At 43.0% G+C, this 20,352-nt stretch overlaps 1 protein-coding gene across 2 annotated transcripts in view; it reads left to right on the plus strand.

Annotated features, from left to right (window-relative positions):
- MTHFD1L (methylenetetrahydrofolate dehydrogenase (NADP+ dependent) 1 like) overlaps positions 1-20,352 on the plus strand; it is a 246,840-nt gene that overhangs the window by 62,317 nt on the left and 164,171 nt on the right. For both annotated transcript variants that reach the window (XM_075924433.1, XM_075924434.1), the window contains 5 exons: positions 3,742-3,878; positions 5,083-5,129; positions 7,188-7,295; positions 8,760-8,834; positions 14,332-14,434. In XM_075924433.1, the coding sequence (XP_075780548.1) occupies positions 3,742-3,878; positions 5,083-5,129; positions 7,188-7,295; positions 8,760-8,834; positions 14,332-14,434 (470 nt within the window). The remainder of the gene's footprint in view (positions 1-3,741; positions 3,879-5,082; positions 5,130-7,187; positions 7,296-8,759; positions 8,835-14,331; positions 14,435-20,352) is intronic.

A 20,352-nucleotide genomic window follows, 5' to 3' on the forward strand; every position in this document is an offset into this window, starting at 1 on the left:
CATGTTCTTCTTGAGCCCTCGATCAGAGATTTTTCCATTAGCACTGTCCATTTGGCCTGCACCTGCACTCTGCACAACCTCATACTACAGTATAGGGGTGCTTACGTGTGAACCACCCTCGGGTTTCTCTACTGCCTTTGCCTGAGATGGCAACTAAAGTATCTGCTTTGTGCATGTTTTCTAGTTATTGTGTAATCATTTCAGTGTTATTGTTAGTGTTGCTAATCCAGATTTAGATAGTTGTGAGAAGCTTCCATTTTTCCTTTCTTATTTTATTCTGGAGAGTTTACTTGGCCTGGCTGGGCATGAGTGTCTCTCTATGTTTCCAATGCTGCCTCTCTTGTCCAAAGGCTATTCTGATCAGTGACAGCCATTTTGAATGTATCTGTTGCTTGAGAGAGTTCTGTATGGTCCCATAGTGTAACTTGTGCCTGGTTCTAAAATCTAGATTCTGGAGCTTGGAAGAATTAGGAGATCAAAACTAAAGCTGTTGCTGGGGTGCTCCCTTCTGAATCAGACCAAGACTCCCCTCACATGTATATCTGTGTCTGGACACATCAAGGGCACCTTCAACTTCAGTAAGGCTATGTGTACGCAGCAGGGTTATTTCGGAATAACGTCAGTGCATGTCTACACAGCAAGCCCATTATTTCAAAATAAATTTGAAATAACGGGCTTATTACTCTGACTCCTGTAACTCTCATTGTATGAGTAGTAAGGGAAGTCAGGGGAAGACTCTATTTCAAAATAACTGCTATAGACAGCACCCAAAATCGAAATAATCTATTTCGACTTAAGCTACACAATTAGCGTAGCTCAAGTTGTGTAGCTTATTTCGAGTTTAGCGCTGTTGTGTAAATATACCCTTTAGGTTTTTTCAGAAGAAGGAAGATCTTAAAGGACTCTAAGAAGGCTCTGAAAAAAAAAAAGAGCTCTGTATCCTATCACAGGAAGCCAGCTCCAAAGAAATCCCAATCTCTTGCTAGGTCTGTGGTGTTGAAGGCCTTGATTTCACAACTCAGTATATACAGGTGAAAGATGGTACTGGTAGAGCAGGAAGATCCTAGAGTATTCCGTGGAAATACAGCCGTGGTACCAGATTGGCATCATTTATTTCCAATTTACAAGTGGTGTCATCCCACTTGGCTCCGTTGGTACCAACAAAATCAAAACTCAGACCTTTTGGCCCAATACCTTCATGCACGAAATCAATAGTACTGCATAACTGAACTGTTGTGTTGATAATGACTCACTCAGTACTGTGGGAATTCTGTTACCCCAGGGTCTTGTCAGAGTTGGACGAGCCAAAGTCTTTTCTGCTTGTTGATATCAAGACACTTGTGTCCAGATTAGCAGGGCTCCCAGATATTACAGGATTCTCCATCCATTTCTATGGTTTCCCCCTCCCCCTCCCCTTCTATTGAAGGACATTGAGGAGAATGAAAGCAACATTTGATCAGTCTCCTCCCAATCCACGCAGGGTACCCCTCCACATCGTTATGGGAACTCGTGTGTTGACAAAAATCTTCTGTGTCAAGGATAAAGGGATTAGTCCGGGGTGGCCCTCCTGTGGCCACACTGGGATTCTCGGATGGTGTCTTGGCTGCAAATTTCCAGAACACCTGTTCCTGTACACTAGAAACTCCTAAAAAGAGGAGACTTTTAAGGAACAGGGGGATAGGGAAAAAAAGGCTGTCTCCCCACACCTCTGTATTATCTTTGTCTCTGAATGATAGGTCTTCTGCAATTTAAGATTGCAATCAAGCAATCATGATCAAGCGTGACTATATGAGTTGCAACAAGTTTGCATTCTTTATTCAACATATTAGCTAGAACCTTTCTCCAAGCATCCTGGGATGCTACAATTACTGTCATTAGATCCATCCGCAAAACATTTGTGATGTGCAATGCATCATGGCTGCAGTTGTCAGGATTCCCAAGAAAGATTCAGAATATGTTTGAGGATCTCCTGTTTGGTCAGAAGCTCTCCTGGGGACCTCCAGAGCCACAAATTAGGTCTGTGGGTATTTACATTTCTACAGATAAGAAGATATAGCAGATCTTAGATTGCACAGAGATTGTGCCTGCCACAGTTCTTCGTTCTTCTCATAACCACTGAATCTACTAGAAAAAGACACATTTCAGGGTAAAATGGCTTCCCATCCTCCTTCCACTAGGGTCTAGTTGTCATTAAAACAGCAATTTTGAAAGGTCAGTTGAGGGCTCAACTCCTTCCCCACCTCTAGTCCATGAGCTGCAAACCTTTGCCCACAACACATTTTCAGATTCCTCTTTTTTCCATTTCCAGTAAACCTGGCAGTATATTATGACAGGTGGGCTCAACTTCAACAATAACTGTGGCAATAGATGTATCACTGTTACAGTGGGGAGCATGCCTTAGGACAGTTGGTCACTTCAGAAAACTAGTCTCCACATCAACTTGTTGGAACTCAGGAATATCTGCCTTCAGCTCTGACCCCTCATTATGTGCAACTTAGTCAGAATCATGAGAGGCAGCATGGCTCACGCGTTCTGTGTCGACAAACAGGGAAGAGCATGATCGCTCCTCCCTGTGCAACGAAGCTTTAAATTTATGGAACTGTTGTATAGCCCATCAGATTAAGAGATTTCAGGCTTTTATCTTCCTGGAGTTCAGAATATCATAGTTAATATGTTCAGCAGGTGTTTCTCAGTCTAGGGACTATGAATGGGAGTGGGACTTGCAAATACTTCATAGTATGTGATAGAAGTGAGGATTTTCACAAGTGGACCTATTTGCCATATTCAGCATCAGGAAATATCCTTTCATCTGCTCAAGAAGAAACCTTGATCATCTTTCTTTCCTAGGCCCCTTTCTCCTTCCTTCCTTGATCAAAGGTTCTATTCTTGGAAGTCCCTCCCAACACCACTAATTCTCAGAGTGGTGAACAAGACTAGGCAGGACAAGACTGAACGCTAAGAAAATAAGAATCCTCCATTACTTGGCATCTTTTAAGTCAAGATTGAATTACTTTCTAAAACATAAATGGGGTAATTCAAGTACATGTTTTTGAGTTAGGTTCAGCAATCTAAGCATTAAATCTTTGACTTATAACTCTGTTTTATGTAGGAGGTCAGACTACGTGATCATAATGGTCCCTTTGGGCTCTAAATCTGCAAAACTCTAAGAGATCATCATGATGTTTAACTAAACACAGTGACTAGAGTAGGTTCATTTTTTTTCTTTTTTTTTTTTAATAAATCTCCCTCTTACATTGTTGCTGAGAGTCAGAGGATATGGAAGCTAAAGAACAAAATAATCAAGACTTTCAAACAAGTTTTAATGAAAAATTGAGTAGCTTTTTATTAATATATTGAGCAATAAGAAAGCCCCATGATTTACTACTTCAGACACTCAATTGCATGCTTAGTTTTTGATGCATGACTTGTTCATGGCACTGGTGAGACCTTTGCGTCTCCATAAAATCTATATAAAATTCAGCAGTCCTCAGAATTTTTGCCAAAATAACTGTTTTTCTGCTGTCCTAGTAAATAGTTCAAATAGAAGACACATATACATCAGTATTTCAGCTTTATCTAGGGCATAATATATATTGTGGTAGTAGTGCAATCCTGTTGAATTCATTGTACCAGTGCTGTTAATTCAATTAAAAATACGTATGTTTTGATATCCTGGCTTGGCTGGCATCAGTCAATAAATACTGATGAATGAATTGCCTTCTCTTTATATTGTTTTGTTAGGATAACGCCTACACCCCTAGGAGAGGGGAAAAGCACTGTCACAATTGGTCTAGTTCAAGCTTTAACTGCACATCTTAATGTGAATTCTTTTGCATGTCTGAGACAACCTTCCCAGGGACCTACTTTTGGAGTTAAAGGTACTTAGTGTTTGTAAAACTTACTTCCTTTTTCATATTAAAATGAAATATTTGCATTTGGGTTTCTTCTTGGTTTTCAACTCCTTAGTTGTTTTATTGAAGTGTGGATTGGCTGGAAGGTATCAGTTTTCCAGGCTAGCATGACTAATATTTGCAGACTGATCGTAAGATCCTTCAATGAGAAGGAAATGTGTGTACAAAACGTTATAAAACATAATGCAGGAGTCAATATTGAATTAGTAAGGAGTTGTATTGAATGTTTAACAAGTTTTTACCTTCTCTAACTTGTATGATTCTATGTTTGTTTAAATTATTGTGTAAACAAGTGTAGCAATGCTGCAAAATATAGATAAGGGCTGGGCAAGATGCGGCCTGGGGGCCAGATTCGGCACACCTAACACTTTGACCTGGCCCGCAGACAGTATCTAGCTGCTTTCTAGTTATATCCTGCTGCCTGTGCCACTGAATTTCCAGGCCGTGGCTCAGGCAGCAGGATTCTATTTAAACGGCTCAGTCGCAGTGCTACCCCAGTAGGGATTAGAGCTGCAAGCCCTTTAAATAGCCACAGCAATCCTGGGCATCTACCAGGCAATGTGGTAGTGGCAAGGTTGGGAGTTGTGAGGCCTTTGCTGTATTTTTACTTAAAAGGCTCTGGCCCCAGACAACTCTGGAGGGGAGACTAGTCCCCAACGCCTCCCCTTCCACCTCAGGCCCCTCCCCTTTCAGGGGTGGAGCTGGCCTTTGACAACATAGCAAAATTCATTGTGTACCCCCCTGTGAAAATTATTACCCACCCCGATATAAATGGTAGTCTGAGATATTCATCACGTAAACTGATGAAAATAAGCTAAATGGCTCAGGATTTATTTAATTCCTTGTATGGGGCATGCTGTGTCTTTTTCAGGTTTCATAATTAATTAACCTTGAGGGAAAATCTTAAACATATTCACATTTATTTGAAATAGCAAATTTGTGAAAAGTTGATATTTTGTGCTTGAAGGCCCACTGAGATCATTGTCTAATTGCTGATGCCTACTGTTGTTAATACGCTTTTTGGTTTGAGTGTTTGAGTGAATTCCACAATAGAAATTAAAATATTGATTTTAATTGTGTGTTTATCAAAGTTGTGTGCTCTATTTCTTGTGTGTTTCACATCAATTCTGAAAGAACTCAATTTGACCTGATCATATTCTTAATTGCTCAGGTGGGGCAGCTGGCGGTGGATATGCTCAAGTCATTCCAATGGAAGAGGTAAGACAAACAATAGAAATAAGACCAATACCAGCAGCTCCCCTTTGCTCTCAGGGTGTGCTATGTGTGCAGGCAGCCAGCTAGGGACATGATCCAGAAAAGCACTTGAAGCGTATGTTTGTCAGAGGGTAAAGTTGCAGAGGGATTGCTTCCCCCTTCCAATCACTGAAAGTTCAGGCTGTCCACAACAGTTACAGAGAAGGCAGGCTTTCATGGTCTTCTAGTAGGGTGTGAATAGACTTTTCACACAGTAACAGTGGGCAGCTGCTTCAACTCCAGATTCATGGTGATTGACCCTGTCACAAAATAAACTGTGAATACCTGCATAATAAATTGAAATACAGGCAGTCCCCGAATTACGCGGATCCGACTTATGTCAGATCCGCAGTTACGAACGGGGCTTTTCTCGCCCCGGAGGACGGGAGCGGCCGGATGCCCAGATGCGCCGCGGTCCGCAGCACCCGTTCTCCGGGGCGAGAAAAGCTGCTCCCTGTCTCCCTGGTCTGCAGGGAGACGGGGAGCAAAGCCTCGGAGCACGCCCGCAGGGGGACAGCTCAAGCACGCCTGGGGTGTCCCGCTGCAGGCGTGCTCCAAGGCTTTGCTCCCCGTCTCCCTGCAGACCAGGGAGATGGTGAGCAAAGCCTCGGAGCACGCCAGCAGTGGGACAGCCGCGGCGCGCCTGGACTGTCCCGCTGCCCGCGTGCTCTGCGGCTTTGCTCCGCGTCTCCCAGGTCAACAGACCAGGGAGATGGAGTAAAGCCGTGGAGGACTTGGGCGGTCCCGCCACCCCCGTCTCCCTGGTCTGCTGGGGGGGGGGTGCAGCTAGTGCCCCCCCCCCCCAGGAGACCAGGCTTTTCTTGCCTACCCCTGGGGTAGAGCAGCTGGGGGCTGCCGGGTTGGTCCCGCAGCACCGCTCCGGACCAACCCGGCAGCACCCCAGCTGCTCTGCCCCAGGCGTCCTGATTCAGCCGCTGCTGGTCAGTTTCAGCAGCGGCTGAATCAGGACGCCTGGGGCAGAGCAGCTGGGGTGCTGCTGGGTTGCTCCAGTAGCGCCGAGGAGCCGCGCTACTGGAGCAACCCAGGAGCACCCCAGCTGCTCTGCCCCAGGCGTCCCCAAGTCAGCCGCGGCTGAAACTGACCAGCGGCTGACTACAGGAAGCCTGAGGCAGAGTTGCTCTGCCCCAGGCTTCCTGGAATCAGCCACTGATCAGTTTCAGCAGCAGCTGACTTGGGGACACCTGGGTTTCTTAAGTTGAATCTGTATGTAAGTCAGAACTGGCGTCCAGATTCAGCCGCGGTTGAAACTGATCAGTTTCAGCAGCGGCTGACGCCAGTTCCGACTTACATACAGATTCAACTTAAGAACAAACCTACAGTCCCTATCTTGTACGTAACCCGGGGACTGCCTGTAATCGAACTGTAGAAAAATTGCTGTAGATGGTAAAGGATGTTACATGATGTCCCAACTATTATTTAGACACTACCAGATTTCAAGTGTACTGAAGAAAGTCTGCTAGCTATGAATAAGGTTTGGAACAATGGTATCTGATATGTTGCTAAGTATTCCTTGTCTATATATTTCTATTACAAAAAGTGTGTGAAATATGTTTTGTGGATGAAGGCCTAGACAGAGGCCTAGCTATTTCAAGAAATTATTTAATTTTAAATGCAGATTTCCTATTTATTTGGCATAAAAGTCCTTCCACTAACTATAGCCAAATGACATTATATTCAACCAGGTTGGCCAGTCTCTAAAATCCTGATGCATGTGTAGGTGGGTGTCTCTTGCAGCAGCCTCGTGCTAAAATGTCCCACTAACAAAATGAAAGATTTTTTTTCTTGTTGACTGTAGTCTATCAGACACTGAGCTGACACCAAGTAAATTCATTTGAGTGTTATATTTTCAATCTGTCTAATCATAATATTTTAGCAATACTGCAAAGTGGCTGATTTGATCTGTAATCCCAAAGGTGAACAACTAGTGATTGTTTTCATTAATGTGTACTAAATTAACGCAGCATGTTAAATACATTCTTGTATTTCATCTTGACTCTGTAGTTCAACCTTCATTTGACTGGAGATATCCATGCTATTACTGCAGCTAATAATTTGCTTGCTGCTGCTATTGATGCAAGGATCTTGCATGAAGGCACTCAGTCTGATAAGGTGAGCTTTACTTGTGCAGTTTTTAATTTGTGATTTCCTTGTAAGGTTTCCTGTAAACAATTACTTACATATTTTTGTTGATTATACATTTTTATAGTTTTTTGGATCGTTCCACCATTATTTTGTCCTTAACAGTCTATTCAGGGGGCTTCCAGACTTATGGTTCTCTGCCAAAATCTTTCTTTTTGGATAGTCAAATTATTTCCTATATAGTCATACTAGAAGATTTACCCAGCACTGCTTGAGTCCTTAACTCAGTTTTTCTTCATTTAAATCATTGCTTTGCAATGGGGGTGGGGGATTAGGGGTTCAGTATGCATTCTGTCCTGGGGAGAGACCCCAGCCCTCTTTCCCTGGAGCAGCTTGAGGCGAGGTGAGAAACACCTCTCCAACGCCATTGCACCCCACCCCACCGTCCCCGTGACTGTGCCTGCTGGAGCTGCATGTTCTCCAACTAGAGCAGGTCCAAGTTCATCTGCCCCCTGTGTTCCCCAGTCAGAGTGAGAAAAGAAGAAAACAGTGCACTTTCCCCTCACTCTGTGAAGCCAGTGATGTCCCTATATTCATTGGGGGGCAGCTTCAGCCCTCCCCCACTTCCTAAAAGTCATCTGGAAGGTAGGAGGCTCAGGGCTGTGGCAGCCAGCCCCTTTCACCTGCCCGGTGTTTCTGTCTCTTTCCCATTTGGTTTTCTAAGAAGCGGTCCCATTCTAAGACACCCCATTTTCCTGGCACAACCAAACCCTTATGTTGCTTTAAGTTGTGGTAAGAGGAAGCTATATACCAAATTTGTTGGCCTTAGCTCTTACCATTTAGGAGTTCTTGAACATGTGGACAGACAGACAAACTTTCTCATACATATATATAATCAATTCTTGCTTTAAAATCATGGATAGGGTCAACAACTCACTTATGGAGAGCTTCTACTAGGAAATAAGTTACCATTTACCTTTTCTCTAACTTAATTGTTACCTGGTAGTTCTGAAAATCCATGTTAAGAGAAATAGAACCGTCTTTGTTAATGGTTGGTCTGTTCTATCCAAGGAGCACTGCCTTATGTCCCTAATTTGCCCTTCATTGACATGACAGACTTTTGAATCCAGAAAAATGCACTTAAATCTCTTTACAATTACTGATTAGGAAATGGTTTATTTCGGACCTTGGTTTAAAATTTACAAAAGCACCTAAATTCCCAGGCATTTAGGAACCTAAGTCTCAGTGAAGTCAATGAAGTACCTAAATCACCACTGAAAATGTGACTTAGATACTTTTAGTCACGCGAGTTTGAAAACTTGCTCGCTAGTCAGAATTCTTTTTTATTGGCTAAATGTAAGTAAACACTAACAATTCTCATTGTTCCAAAAATGTGCTGAGATTATAATCTATGTTATTTGAATCAAGTTATACTTTTATTGTATTTGGGTATTTTAGCTGTAACATTTTTCTCGTCTGTGTGGTTTTTTTTAGGCTTTATATAATAGGCTGGTTCCAGTAGTTAATGGTGTGAGAGAATTTTCTTCTATTCAGCTTTCCCGCTTGAAAGTAAGTTGCTAAAGTATTTTTTCTTTTTTCACTAAGTATAAAATATCTTATAAAATAGCTTTTTTAAAATGCCTTAATGTGGTGCAGTCTTTTCTCCAGAAGCTGGCTTTCCTTAAGGATTTAGCAACCTTTCTAGAAGCTTCCTGTTTTGCAGCTAAAGTCAAGTTCCAGGGTTGTTGGTTTTTTTATGAACTAGTATCTCCTTTATTTCGAAGCGAGACAGTAATGTTTTATAAGCTGTGTCTTTTATGAATAAATGTCAAGATTATTGTTTTTATACTTTCCATTATGGCATAGTTACACGAAAGAGCTGAATTACTCTAGTTATTACATTTTTATTTTATTTTCTCATTTTTAAGAAGGACTTATTGGAGATTTGTTGAGATTGCTGGCTATCCTCACATTTCTCTGCATATTTACTTTCATCCCAAATGTTCCCTGAGCTTGCCAAGTTATTATATAACACAATCCATCTATGTTGGAAGAAGGGAGATTTTGACTACAAGCATCCAGGATGTGTGCTGTTTTACTATAACATGTGAAAGTTCCATATTACTTCTCTGTTCCTGTGAGGAAAAATGCATGGTCCCGATTAGTGTATTTGACAGCCACTGGGTGGCAATGGATGTTTGCAAAGTGCTTATGGAACCATGCAACGCTTTTTTGTTAGGTTAAAATCATATTGTTAAAAAATGGTTCTTTTAAATTATGTATTGCTACTTATTGTGCTACTCAGTTGTCTTGTTGAAACAAAAACAGGATATGTGTGGTGTATGTTTACCTCTGTTGCAAAGTGGCTCTTTCAGAAATTTGCCTGAGGGAATCTATTGGAGAGTATTTTCAGTTTTCAGATTGTCTTTCTTTACATTTGGGTGCCTGGAGGAAAAAAAAGAAAGGTGCTGATATTTGTTATCCATGACAAATCAAATAGCTCTGCAGGGAGGAGTGGGTATCTTTGTGTTACTAGAGCAGCAAATGAGTTCTGCTTCTTAATTTAAAATCTTCTGAGAATTCACATTGCAATTCCATTGTTTTGCTGTTAGTTATTTGTAACTTTAAAAATAATTATTTTAAAATAACATTATATTAGAGCCACAAAGTCAAGCACCTACAAGTTAGGCAATGCCAGAAGTGAGGGTGCCTGTGCCCCTTTTGTACATATGCAGGGCTCGCCGAACCGTGGCAAGCCCCGCTCGCCAGCTGTGCTGTCTTGCAATCTGCGCATGCACAGATCGTTCTGCGCAGATCGCCCGAAACTGGCTCTTCTGGGTTGCAGTCTACTCGCCACGGGCGAGTAGATAGCATTATTTGTCGAGCCCTGTACATATGCATTATGATACAGTCTTTAACTATGTCATGACTAGGGCTCTACCAAATTAATCCATTTAGGTGAATTTCACGGTCCTAGGAGTTCAAAGTCTTTCAAGAAAGCTTGTTTCAGTAGAGATTGATATAGAAGTGATCTCTATCTAGAATCGTGACTCTTATTATTGGTGAAGTCCTTGCTGGATTCAGGCAGTTCCATAGTGTACCTTAACTGCTGACAGTCCTTCAGATGAATTGTATCTGACATGATTACAGCTCTTCTGCTGGTGAATGCCCGTTTTAAGCAGACATTGTTCTCTTAGGCCTGGTCTACACTAATGGGGAATGTTGACTTAAGATATGCAACTCCAGCTATATTAATTATGTAGCTGGAGTCAACGTATCTTAAATCACCATTCACACAGTGGGAGGTTGTTGGGAAAAAATGCTCCTGTCAGCTTCCTTACTCCTTGAGAGGAACAGGAGTACCGGCACTGCCAGAGGCGCACACTCAGTTTGAATTAGTGATTCTTCACTAGACCTGCTAAATCAAAACCCAGAAGATCGACCGAGGCAGCATCAATCTTCGAAGTATTTATTGTAGACATACCTTCGTGCCTTGTTGCGTGTTGGTCCATACTCTTATTGTCTCTGAAGAGCTGCACTATAGACTTTCCCCAGAAGTGCAACATGTGCCAGTAAAAAATCTCAGATCTTGATGAACAGTGTTTATGTAAAAATTTTAACAGGATATTAGTGTTAGCTCAGTAGATTTGAGTTTTCACGTGATACCTCATGAGGCACACTGTGGACCAAAATAGCATAGAGAGTCACACATGTTCATTGGGTGCCAAAGCTTCTGGGGGAGTTTAGCTGCCAAGGTTAAGGAAGCATGTGTAAACTGATTTTTCCAAGTCTTATAACTTGGGGTGTGTCTAGACCACATCCCTCTTTCGACAGAAGGATGTAAATTAGACACTTTGAAATTGCAAATGAAGCCGGGATTTGGTAAGGTTTACAGGATCTTTCGAAAAACGCTTCTATTTTTGAAAGAACTGCGTCTAGACTGTGGTTTCACTTTCGAAATAGCGCTTTTTCAAAAGAGTACCATGATGTGATTATGCAAATGAAGCACGGGAAATTCAAATCCCGACTTCATTTGCAATTTTGAAGTGTCTAATTTACATCCCTCTGTCGAATGAGGGATGTAGTCTAGACACACCCTCGGCCAGATTTGGGCAGATTTTCATGAGGACACCAAAGGGCTTTACCTTGATCCAAAGTCCCTCTGCCAGGTTTCAATACTATGCTCTGAAGTAGGGATGCGCTAGAGCATCTCAAAAGAAATGGTCACCAGATCTTTTATATATGGATGAAACAATATATTTTTCACTAGTCTCGCTCTGTTCTTCTTCGAGTGCTTGCTCATGTCCATTCTGATTAGGTGTACACGCGCCGTGTGCACGGATTCCGAAGCTTTTTTCCCTTAGCAGTATCCATAGGGCCAGCAGGGAGCCCCCTGGAGTGGCGCCGGTATACCGGTGCATATATATACCCCTGCTGGCCCCTCCACCGCCTCAGTTCCTTCTTACTGCCCGTGATGGTAGCTGGAGCATGCTTTCAGGCTGTTAGCCTATCTCTTAGCAGCTGTATTCCTTATCTGTTGTATTATAGTTCTAGTTGAATTTTTATCTAGTTAAGTAGTTGTTAAGTGCTGTAAATATTTAGTTAGATAGGGGAGCACAGCGGAACCCTCCCGTGAGGGGAGGCATGCCAGGGCCCCAGGGCTTTAAACCCTGTGCTTCCTGCTCCAAACCTATGCCCTGCGGAGATCCCCACTCCGACAGCCTAAAGTGTCTGGGTGAGGCCCATCGAGCTGAAAGCTGCTCTATCTGTAAGAGCTTTAAGCCCCGGACCAATAAGGAGAGGGACTCCCGGCTAAAACTCCTACTAATGGAGTCGGCACTGTAGCCTCAGAGCGAGGAGCGGCCTCACTCAGTCCGCAGCGCACCGTCGGCGGCACCCGTGTTGGCAGTATTCCCTGAGTCAGACAACATGTAAAATTTCATTCCAAATAGTTTGGAGTTTAGCAAAGTTATAAGCAACTGAAAACAGGGTCCTTCTAATGAAAAGTGTTAGACAGCCTTAATACTAGGCAGAGCTATTGGCCTACCTATAATGAATACAGATTTTTAGCGGTGGGGTGAGGTATCTTCAGCAACTTGATCTGATAGTCAGTTTTCCAAGAAAAGACTTAAGATTTGATTTTATCCAATGTCGTCATTCACAAATTTCCTATGTGAACAAATTTCTGTGTATAAACATTCATGAGCTGTATATTGAAGTAATGCTTTGAGTATTCAGTATCTGTGATGGGTCGCCTAAGTAGTAATAATACTGTTTCTCCTTCCTGATTGAACGAAACTCTTGTAACAAGGAAGTAGGTTTGAACAAGTTATTGGTGATGCAAAAACATCCATGTGAATATTCACAATACTTTTGCTCTCTGCAAATAATATTGGGTAATGAATATGTATTCAGTTGAATATAAATGTTTGCAGAAAGTGAATAAAGAGGGGGTGAATGTTGTCAGAGCAAATCTGTGGCTTTATTCAAATGTTTGTGACCATTTTTTCACAATAGTCCCCCAGCTTTACACCTACTGTTTGGAAGAAGACTATACAAATGCTGGGAGAGAGTGCTATTTTCAAAGAAGTACAACATATCTTGATTTTTAATGACCGTCTCAAAGTGGACAAGGAGTCCTGTAGCACCTTAGGCTATGTCTAGACTGCAAGCCTCTTTCGAAAGAGGCTCTTTCGAAAGAGAGCGTCTAGACTGCACGTTGAACTTTCGAAAAAGCGGCTTGCTTTTTCGAAAGAAAGCATCCAGTGAGTCTGGATGCTCTCTTTCGAAGAAGCCCTATTTACATTGAAGAACGCCTTCTTTCGAAAGAGGAACTTTCGAAAGAAGGCGTTCTTCCTCGTGAAATGAGGTTTACCGCCATCGAAAGAAAAGCCGCGTTCTTTCGATTTAATTTCGAAAGTACGCGGCTTGAGTCTGGACGCAGGGGAAGTTTTTTCGGAAAATGGCTACTTTTCCCGAAAAAACCCCTGAGTCTGGACACAGCCCTATAGACTAACAGATGTATTGGAGCATAAGCTTTCGTGGGCAAAGACCTACTTTGTCAGATGCAAAGGGGCATCCATAGGCTTTATGAAATATTGGTTGGTAAAATGGGCAATGGGAACAAAGGCATTTTTTTGTTTAGTACACTATTGCAAATTCATTTAAAATATTTAGTGTAGCTAACATTCACATATGTGAATTGCATTTGTGTGACTGAAACAAATATTAAATTAAAAATTATAAATATTAACAGGGCAAATCAGTGAATCCGGTCACCCCATTTACCGACGGCACGTGCATGTGCAATGCGGGTCTTGTGGCGAGTAGATTTCGCCACAGTTGGTCAAGCCCTGAATATTAATATTAAAACCACAGTGTTCTTAGAGAACTCATGCTAGAGCCAGAGAAGACCCAACCATTTTGGATAAATTTGGGATTTTATTACACAGTTTTCTCTTGGGTCATCTCTGTGCAGATTCATTTTTAAACATTTTTTTAATTTTGCTGAATTAGGAACAAATGCTACGGAACAGTCATACGATCTTGTGCTGCTCTTTCTAAATGGCAGGGTTTAGGGTTTTTTTTACTGTTATACAAGGGCTGTTAATATAGCACATCAGTTAGGCAGACAGGAGTTTATATCTCACTGCACATAATACTCATGTAAAGCCACACATAGATATTTGCAAGGACATATCCTTGGCCAAGACAAAGAGTTATCAGGCATAAATTATTTCTTAATTATCTTTTTCATACTGTGTCTTATGTTGCCTTTTCTCTTTTGTTTATCTTAAGGGGTTGGTGCTATACAGAGACATTTTGGGTAACTGCCTTTGAGTATTTATCTTTTTTTCTCTCCACATTTTTCTCCATTGTTGCTATAGGATCATTTTCTATGTAATTTATCAGCTGAGCTTCAGCCTGCATGTTGTGATTTTTTAAAGTATGTTTTAAAAAAAAATTAAAGTTTGTAAAAATAGGAGAAAAAACAGGGTGGTACATGTTTGTATAACTTTGTAAGTAGGAAATCTGCTTTATTGTTTTTCTTCTAATTTTTGTATAGATGATGAGGATAAACAAGATCAATCCAGACACTTTAACAGAAGATGAGATTAGTAAATTTGTACGCCTCAATATTGACCCATCTACCATAACATGGCAAAGAGGTAGGTCAAGAAGGCCTCACTTCAACAATGTACTTGATCATTAGCCTTCCTTTAAGTTTAAAGTGTTTAAATGCCTGTTTTGTTTCTCTCTCCTCTGAAAAAAACTACCAGATGCTTACCATATTTAATATTAACTAAAAATATTCCTTCCTGTAATCTAGAATAGGGAAAGATCAGGTTAAAACCTATTTAGATAGCTGTATTCAAGTCAATAGAGCTCACAAAATTCACAAAAGGTTGCTTAAGGAAATACCTGAAGCAATCTCGGAACCATTTTGGGATTATATCAGAAAAGCCATGGAGGATGGCTGAAACCCCTGAGAATTGGAAAAGAAAACATAACACCTGGTTTTTTTAGGGGAGCAAAGAGGACCCAGAGCAATTTGGCCTGATTTTCATAACTTATTCCAGTATCTTTACAGATACTACACTCTGGCTACGTCTAGACCGGCATGATTTTCCGCAAATGCTTTTAATGGAAAAGTTTTTCCGTTAAAAGCATTTGCGGAAAAGAGCATCTAGATTGGCACGGATGCTTTTGCGCAAAAGCACTTTCTGCGGAAAAGCGTCCGTGCCAATCTAGACGCGCTTTTGTGCAAGAAAGACCCTATAGCCATTTTCGCCATCGGGGCTTTTTTGCGCAAAACAGTCCTGAGCTGTCTACACTTTTTCCCGAACGGGAGCATCATAGTATTGGCGGAAGATCACTGACAATCTTACATCAGATTGTCAGTGTTCTTGCGCAAATTCAAGTGGCCAGTGTAGACAGCTGGCAAGTTTTTCCGCAAAAGCAACTACTTTTGCAGAAAAACTTGCCAGTCTAGACACAGCCATTAATCAATTTGTAAGCACTAAAGGATAATAGAGTGACAAATAACCAGCATGGATTGGTCAGGAACAGATGTTGCCAAAACAGTCTAATTTCATTCTTTGACAAGGTGCTGGCCTATTGGATGGGGGCGGGGGAGAGAAGTAGATTTGCTAGATCTTTATTTTAGTAAAGTTTTGGGCACCTTCTCACATACAGTCTCATAAATTAAAAAAGGGAAACGTGGTCTAGATGAAAGTACTATAAAGTAGATGCACAACTAGTTGAAAGACTGCACTCAGAGTTGATATCAGTGATTCACTCTCAAACTGAGAGGGTGGGTATTCTGTGAGGTCCTGCATAGATCCATTCTGGGTCTAGTTTAGTTTAATATTTTCATTGATGATTTGGGTAATGCGGTGGAGAATATGCTTTTAAAATACATGGATTACACCAGTCTCTGTGGGTGTGAGATACTGGGGTTGCTAGTACTTTGGAGGACGGGATTGGAATTCAAAATTACCTTGATAAATTGTACTTGGTCTGAACTCAACTAGATTAAATTCAATAAAAGTAAATGCAAAGAGTCACATTTAGAACAAAACAATCAATTGCAGAACTACAAAATGAAGAATAACTGATTAAGCAGTATGACTGCTGAAAAGTGTGTGGTGGTTCTAGTGGATCACAAATTGAATCTGAGTCAACATTATGATGCAGTTGTGAAAAAGGGAAAATATAATTCTGTGGTTTCTTAGTGTCACATTTAAAAGAGAGGTAATTTTCTCATTCTGGCCCTGGGAGCCATCTATCAGCTGGAGTATTGTATTCAGTTCTGGCTGCCATGTTAAAAAAGATTTGGGCTACTTGGAGAGAATCTAGATGTGAATAACAAATACAGTAAAACTCCGATGGTCCGGCATCTGACGGTCCCGCACTCCTGATGGTCCGGCACCATCAGGAACCCGGAAGTGCTCCGGGCAGCCGGACCATTGGAGCTGCTCTGCCCCCAGCTTCCCCGATTCAGCCGCTGCTAAAAATGACCAGCAGCTGAATCCGGGAAGCAGGGGGCAGAACAGCTGGAGTGCTGCCGGGTAGGTCCAGTAGCGCTGCCGCTCAGGGCTGCGGGACCAACCCAGCAGCTCCCCAGCTGTCCCGGATTCAGCCGCTGCTGAAATTGACCAGCGGCTGACTCCAGGAAGCCCGAGACAGAGCTGCTCTGCCCCAGCTTCCTGGAATCAGCCACGGGTCAGTTTCAGCAGCAGCTGACTTGGGGACACCTGGGACAGAACAGCTGGGGTGCTGCTGGGTTGGTCCCTGCAGCGCCGAGGTTTGGCGCTACCAGACCAACCCAGCAGCACCCCAGCTGCTCTGTCCCAGGTGTCCCGATTCAGCCGCTGCTGAAACTGACCAGGGCTGACTCCAGGAAGCCCGGGGCAGAGCAGCTCTGCCTCTGGTTTTCTGGAGTCAGCTGCTGATAAGTTTCAGCAGCAGCTGACTTGGGGACACCTGGGGCAGAGCAGCTGGGGTACTGCTGGGTTGGTCCAGTAGCGCCAAACCTCGGTGCTGTGGGACCAACCCAGCAGCCCCCCAGCTGCTCTGCCCCAGGCATCCTGATTCAGCCGCTGCTGAAACTGACCAGGGCTGACTCCAGAAAGCCCGGGGCAGAGCAGCTCTGCCTCTGGCTTTCTGGAGTCAGCCGCTGATCAGTTTCAGCAGCGGCTGACTTGGGGACACCTGGGGCAGAGCAGCTGGGGTGCTGCTGGGTTGATCTGGCGGCGCCAAGGGTCGGCGCTACCGGACCAACCCAGCAGCACCCCAGCTGCTCTGCTGCAGGCGCCCCCGATTCAGCTGCTGCTGAAACTGACCAGCAGCGGCTGAATCGGGGACTCCTGGGGCAGAGCCGGACTATCAGAAGGGAGGGCTATGAGGGGGTCTGGGGTAGCATCCCCCCACCCCACCCCACCCCAGACCCCCTCATAGCCCCCCCTTCTGATAGTCCGGCATATCTGATAATCCGGCACCCCCTGGGTCTTAAAGGTGGCGGATTATCGGAAGTTTACTGTATGATAAAAACCTCACCTATGCAAAAAGATTAAGAAACTAAGTATGTTTAGTTTTCAAAAATGAAGACTGAGGAAGACCGGATGATGGTTTTTAAATATGTTAAGAGCTGTTAGAAAGAATAGCAGGGATCAGTTTTCTTTATGCCCACTGAAGATAGGACAAGAAGTAATCAACTTCTTCATCAGCAAGAGACATTTGGCATGTATATTAGAAAAAGGTTTCCAGCTGTAAGGTATGTCCTGGAATAGGTTAGCAAGAGTGGTTGTAGAATCCCCATTATTGGAGGTTTTTAAGAGAAGACTAGATGAATACCTGTAAAAGTTTGATCCATGATTTAGTTATAGTATAGAGAGTACTATTATTATGTTTGCAGATGGTACCAAACTGGGAGGGTTTGCAACTGTTTCGGAGGATAGGGTCATAATTCAAAATGATCTGGACAAACTAGAGAAACTAGAGAAATTATCTGAGATAAATAGGATGAAGACATTGAACAGAACTGGTCCCAAAACAGACCCCCGTGGAACCCCACTTGTTATGCACTTCAAGCAGGATTGTGAACCATTGATGACTACTCTCTGAGAATGGTTATCTAGTCAGTTATGCACTCACTTTATAGTAGCCCACTCTAAGTTGTATTTGCATAGTTTATTGGTAAGAAGATCATGCGAGACCCTATCAAACGCCTTACTAATGTCTAGGCCTGATAATAGGTTCCTTACTGAGATGTATATAAGTTGTACTAACAATAAAATTGGTGATACGCAAACTTTTTGAGTTTTATTTTATATAGACAAGTATACTTAAAATTATAAAAAATAAAATAAAGCAAAATAAATCCAATAAAATGATCCCCAATATTGTGTATACTCACACTCTTGTGGAGACTATTAGAAGAGTAGATGGAAAGAAAAGTAAGTGGACAACACCATAAAAAGGCATGATGGTACTAAGGCTTCTGCCATTCTTTCATCTCTAAAGATTGATCTGCCTATCTTATATTTTATGTCTGAGATGGCCAGAAAGGATAATGCATAATGGCATAGTTAAGAGCCATCTGTATTTTATGCCATTTGCCAGTTCAGATACTCCTGCCTTAGTTGCATATAATCTTAATTATTTTGTTCTCAGAATGTAGAGACTCTGATACCAGAAACCAAACTGAATAAAAATCAGACCTCCATGTTGTATTCCATGTGTTTAAAAGAAGCAACTAAGTGGGAGTTGGTGTAGCTGATCATAGAGGATGTTATAGGAGTACCCAAATGGTAACCGTAAATTCAAAGGCACTTTTGGTAAAACTGCATGAGCCTATGCCTGGGTAAATTCAAAGCTGCATCACTGTGAACACCTACTTCCACACTAAGTTGCTGGGCTCTTCTCAGCAGGAGCTCTTTCAGAGCAATAGGTCCTTATTTTGGTGCTCAAAAATGCATGCTTGAGGTTCAGTGCTGCCAGAAATGCACAAGGACCCTTTCCTGAAACTGGAAAAACAAAGTTTGCTTCAGCATAAACTTAAATAAAGAATGGGGGAGGGAATCCATGAAGTGGATTCGGCTGCACTTTAGTTATTGTGAATATATTTCTCAGTTAAGAACAGAGTAGGTGTTTAAGTAAGGGTTAAGTACATTAGTAAGTGTTGCTTTGGAAAACTAGCGAACTAGATAATTGGAAAAGACTTCCTGCCAAATGATGTCAGTGAGACATGGAAGTAAAATAGGAGATGGTAACAGTAAATTGAGATGCAGAAAAGTGACATGGGGCCTAATTTATGTAATGATATTTCTGAACTCAAACTAAAGGTACATTTACCCCATGGGAATACTTATGAGTGGCCATCATATAGTCTAAAAATCTGTTCTCAACACCTTCTCATGAAGAAGTGTTGTGGGTACAGATGTTAGCTATCATATATAATTGAATAGTTATGTAACCACACAAAATATTGTCAGTTACATGACTATTCGATAGTCCCTGGAGGCGGGGGCAGCAGCCAGTGCAAGGAGGGCTGGTTTGTGAGGGGAGCCAGTTTAAAAACCTGCTTCCCACGTAGACCAGCTGCCTGCCACCCTATGCTGCTGCCTCTGATACCACACAGCCAATGCTGGGAGTCAGCTGGCTTTTAAGCTGGCTTCTCCCAGCATCAGCTCCCTCCCCCCCACCTCCTTGCTGCCTCTGATATAGATATACAGGCTTTTCTTATACCTGTTGATAGAGATTAAGATTTTGATGTAGTTGCTAAACAGAGGAATTTCAGTAAAATCTTACTAGCTTCCAACAGAAGAAAAGTACAGTTGTGAGTTCTCAGACTGGACATTTAAAGGTGTAAAGCTTAGCATATCTAGGAAAGAGCAGCAAATGTGCATGATTGCAGTGACTTTACATGTAGAAGTACAGGCAGTCCCCGGGTTACGTACAAGATAGGGACTGTAGGTTTGTTCTTAAGTTGAATCTGTATGTAAGTCGGAACTGGCGTCCAGATTCAGCCGCTGCTGAAACTGACCAGCGGCTGACTACAGGAACGCAAGGCAGAGTTGCTCTGCCCCAGGCTTCCTGGAATCAGCCGCTGATCAGTTTCAACAGCGGCTGAATCTGGACATCTGGGACAGAGCAGCTGGGGCGCTGCTGGGTAGGTCCCCGCAGTGCCGCACCTCGGCGCTGCGGGGACCAACCCGGCAGCACCCCAGCTGCTCTACCCCAGGCGTCCCCAAGTCAGCTGCTGCTGAAACTGATCAGCGGCTGATTCCAGGAAGCCTGGGGCAGAGCAACTCTGCCTCGGGCTTCCTGGAATCAGCCGCTGATCAATTTCAGCAGCAGCTGACTTGGGGATGCCTGGGGCAGAGCAGCTGGGGTGCTCTGCCCCAGGCGTCCTGATTCAGCCGCTGTTGAAACTGACCAGCAGCGGCTGAATCAGGACGCCTGGGGCAGAGCAGCTGGGGTGCTGCCGGGTTGGTCCAGTAGCGCCGAGAGCGGTGCTGCGGGACCAACCGGCAGCACCCCAGCTGCTCTACCACAGGCGTCCCGAGAAAAGCCTGGTCTGCTG

Source organism: Pelodiscus sinensis, chromosome 3, assembly GCF_049634645.1.
Source record: "Pelodiscus sinensis isolate JC-2024 chromosome 3, ASM4963464v1, whole genome shotgun sequence".
In the NCBI taxonomy this organism is placed as follows: domain Eukaryota; kingdom Metazoa; phylum Chordata; order Testudines; family Trionychidae; genus Pelodiscus; species Pelodiscus sinensis.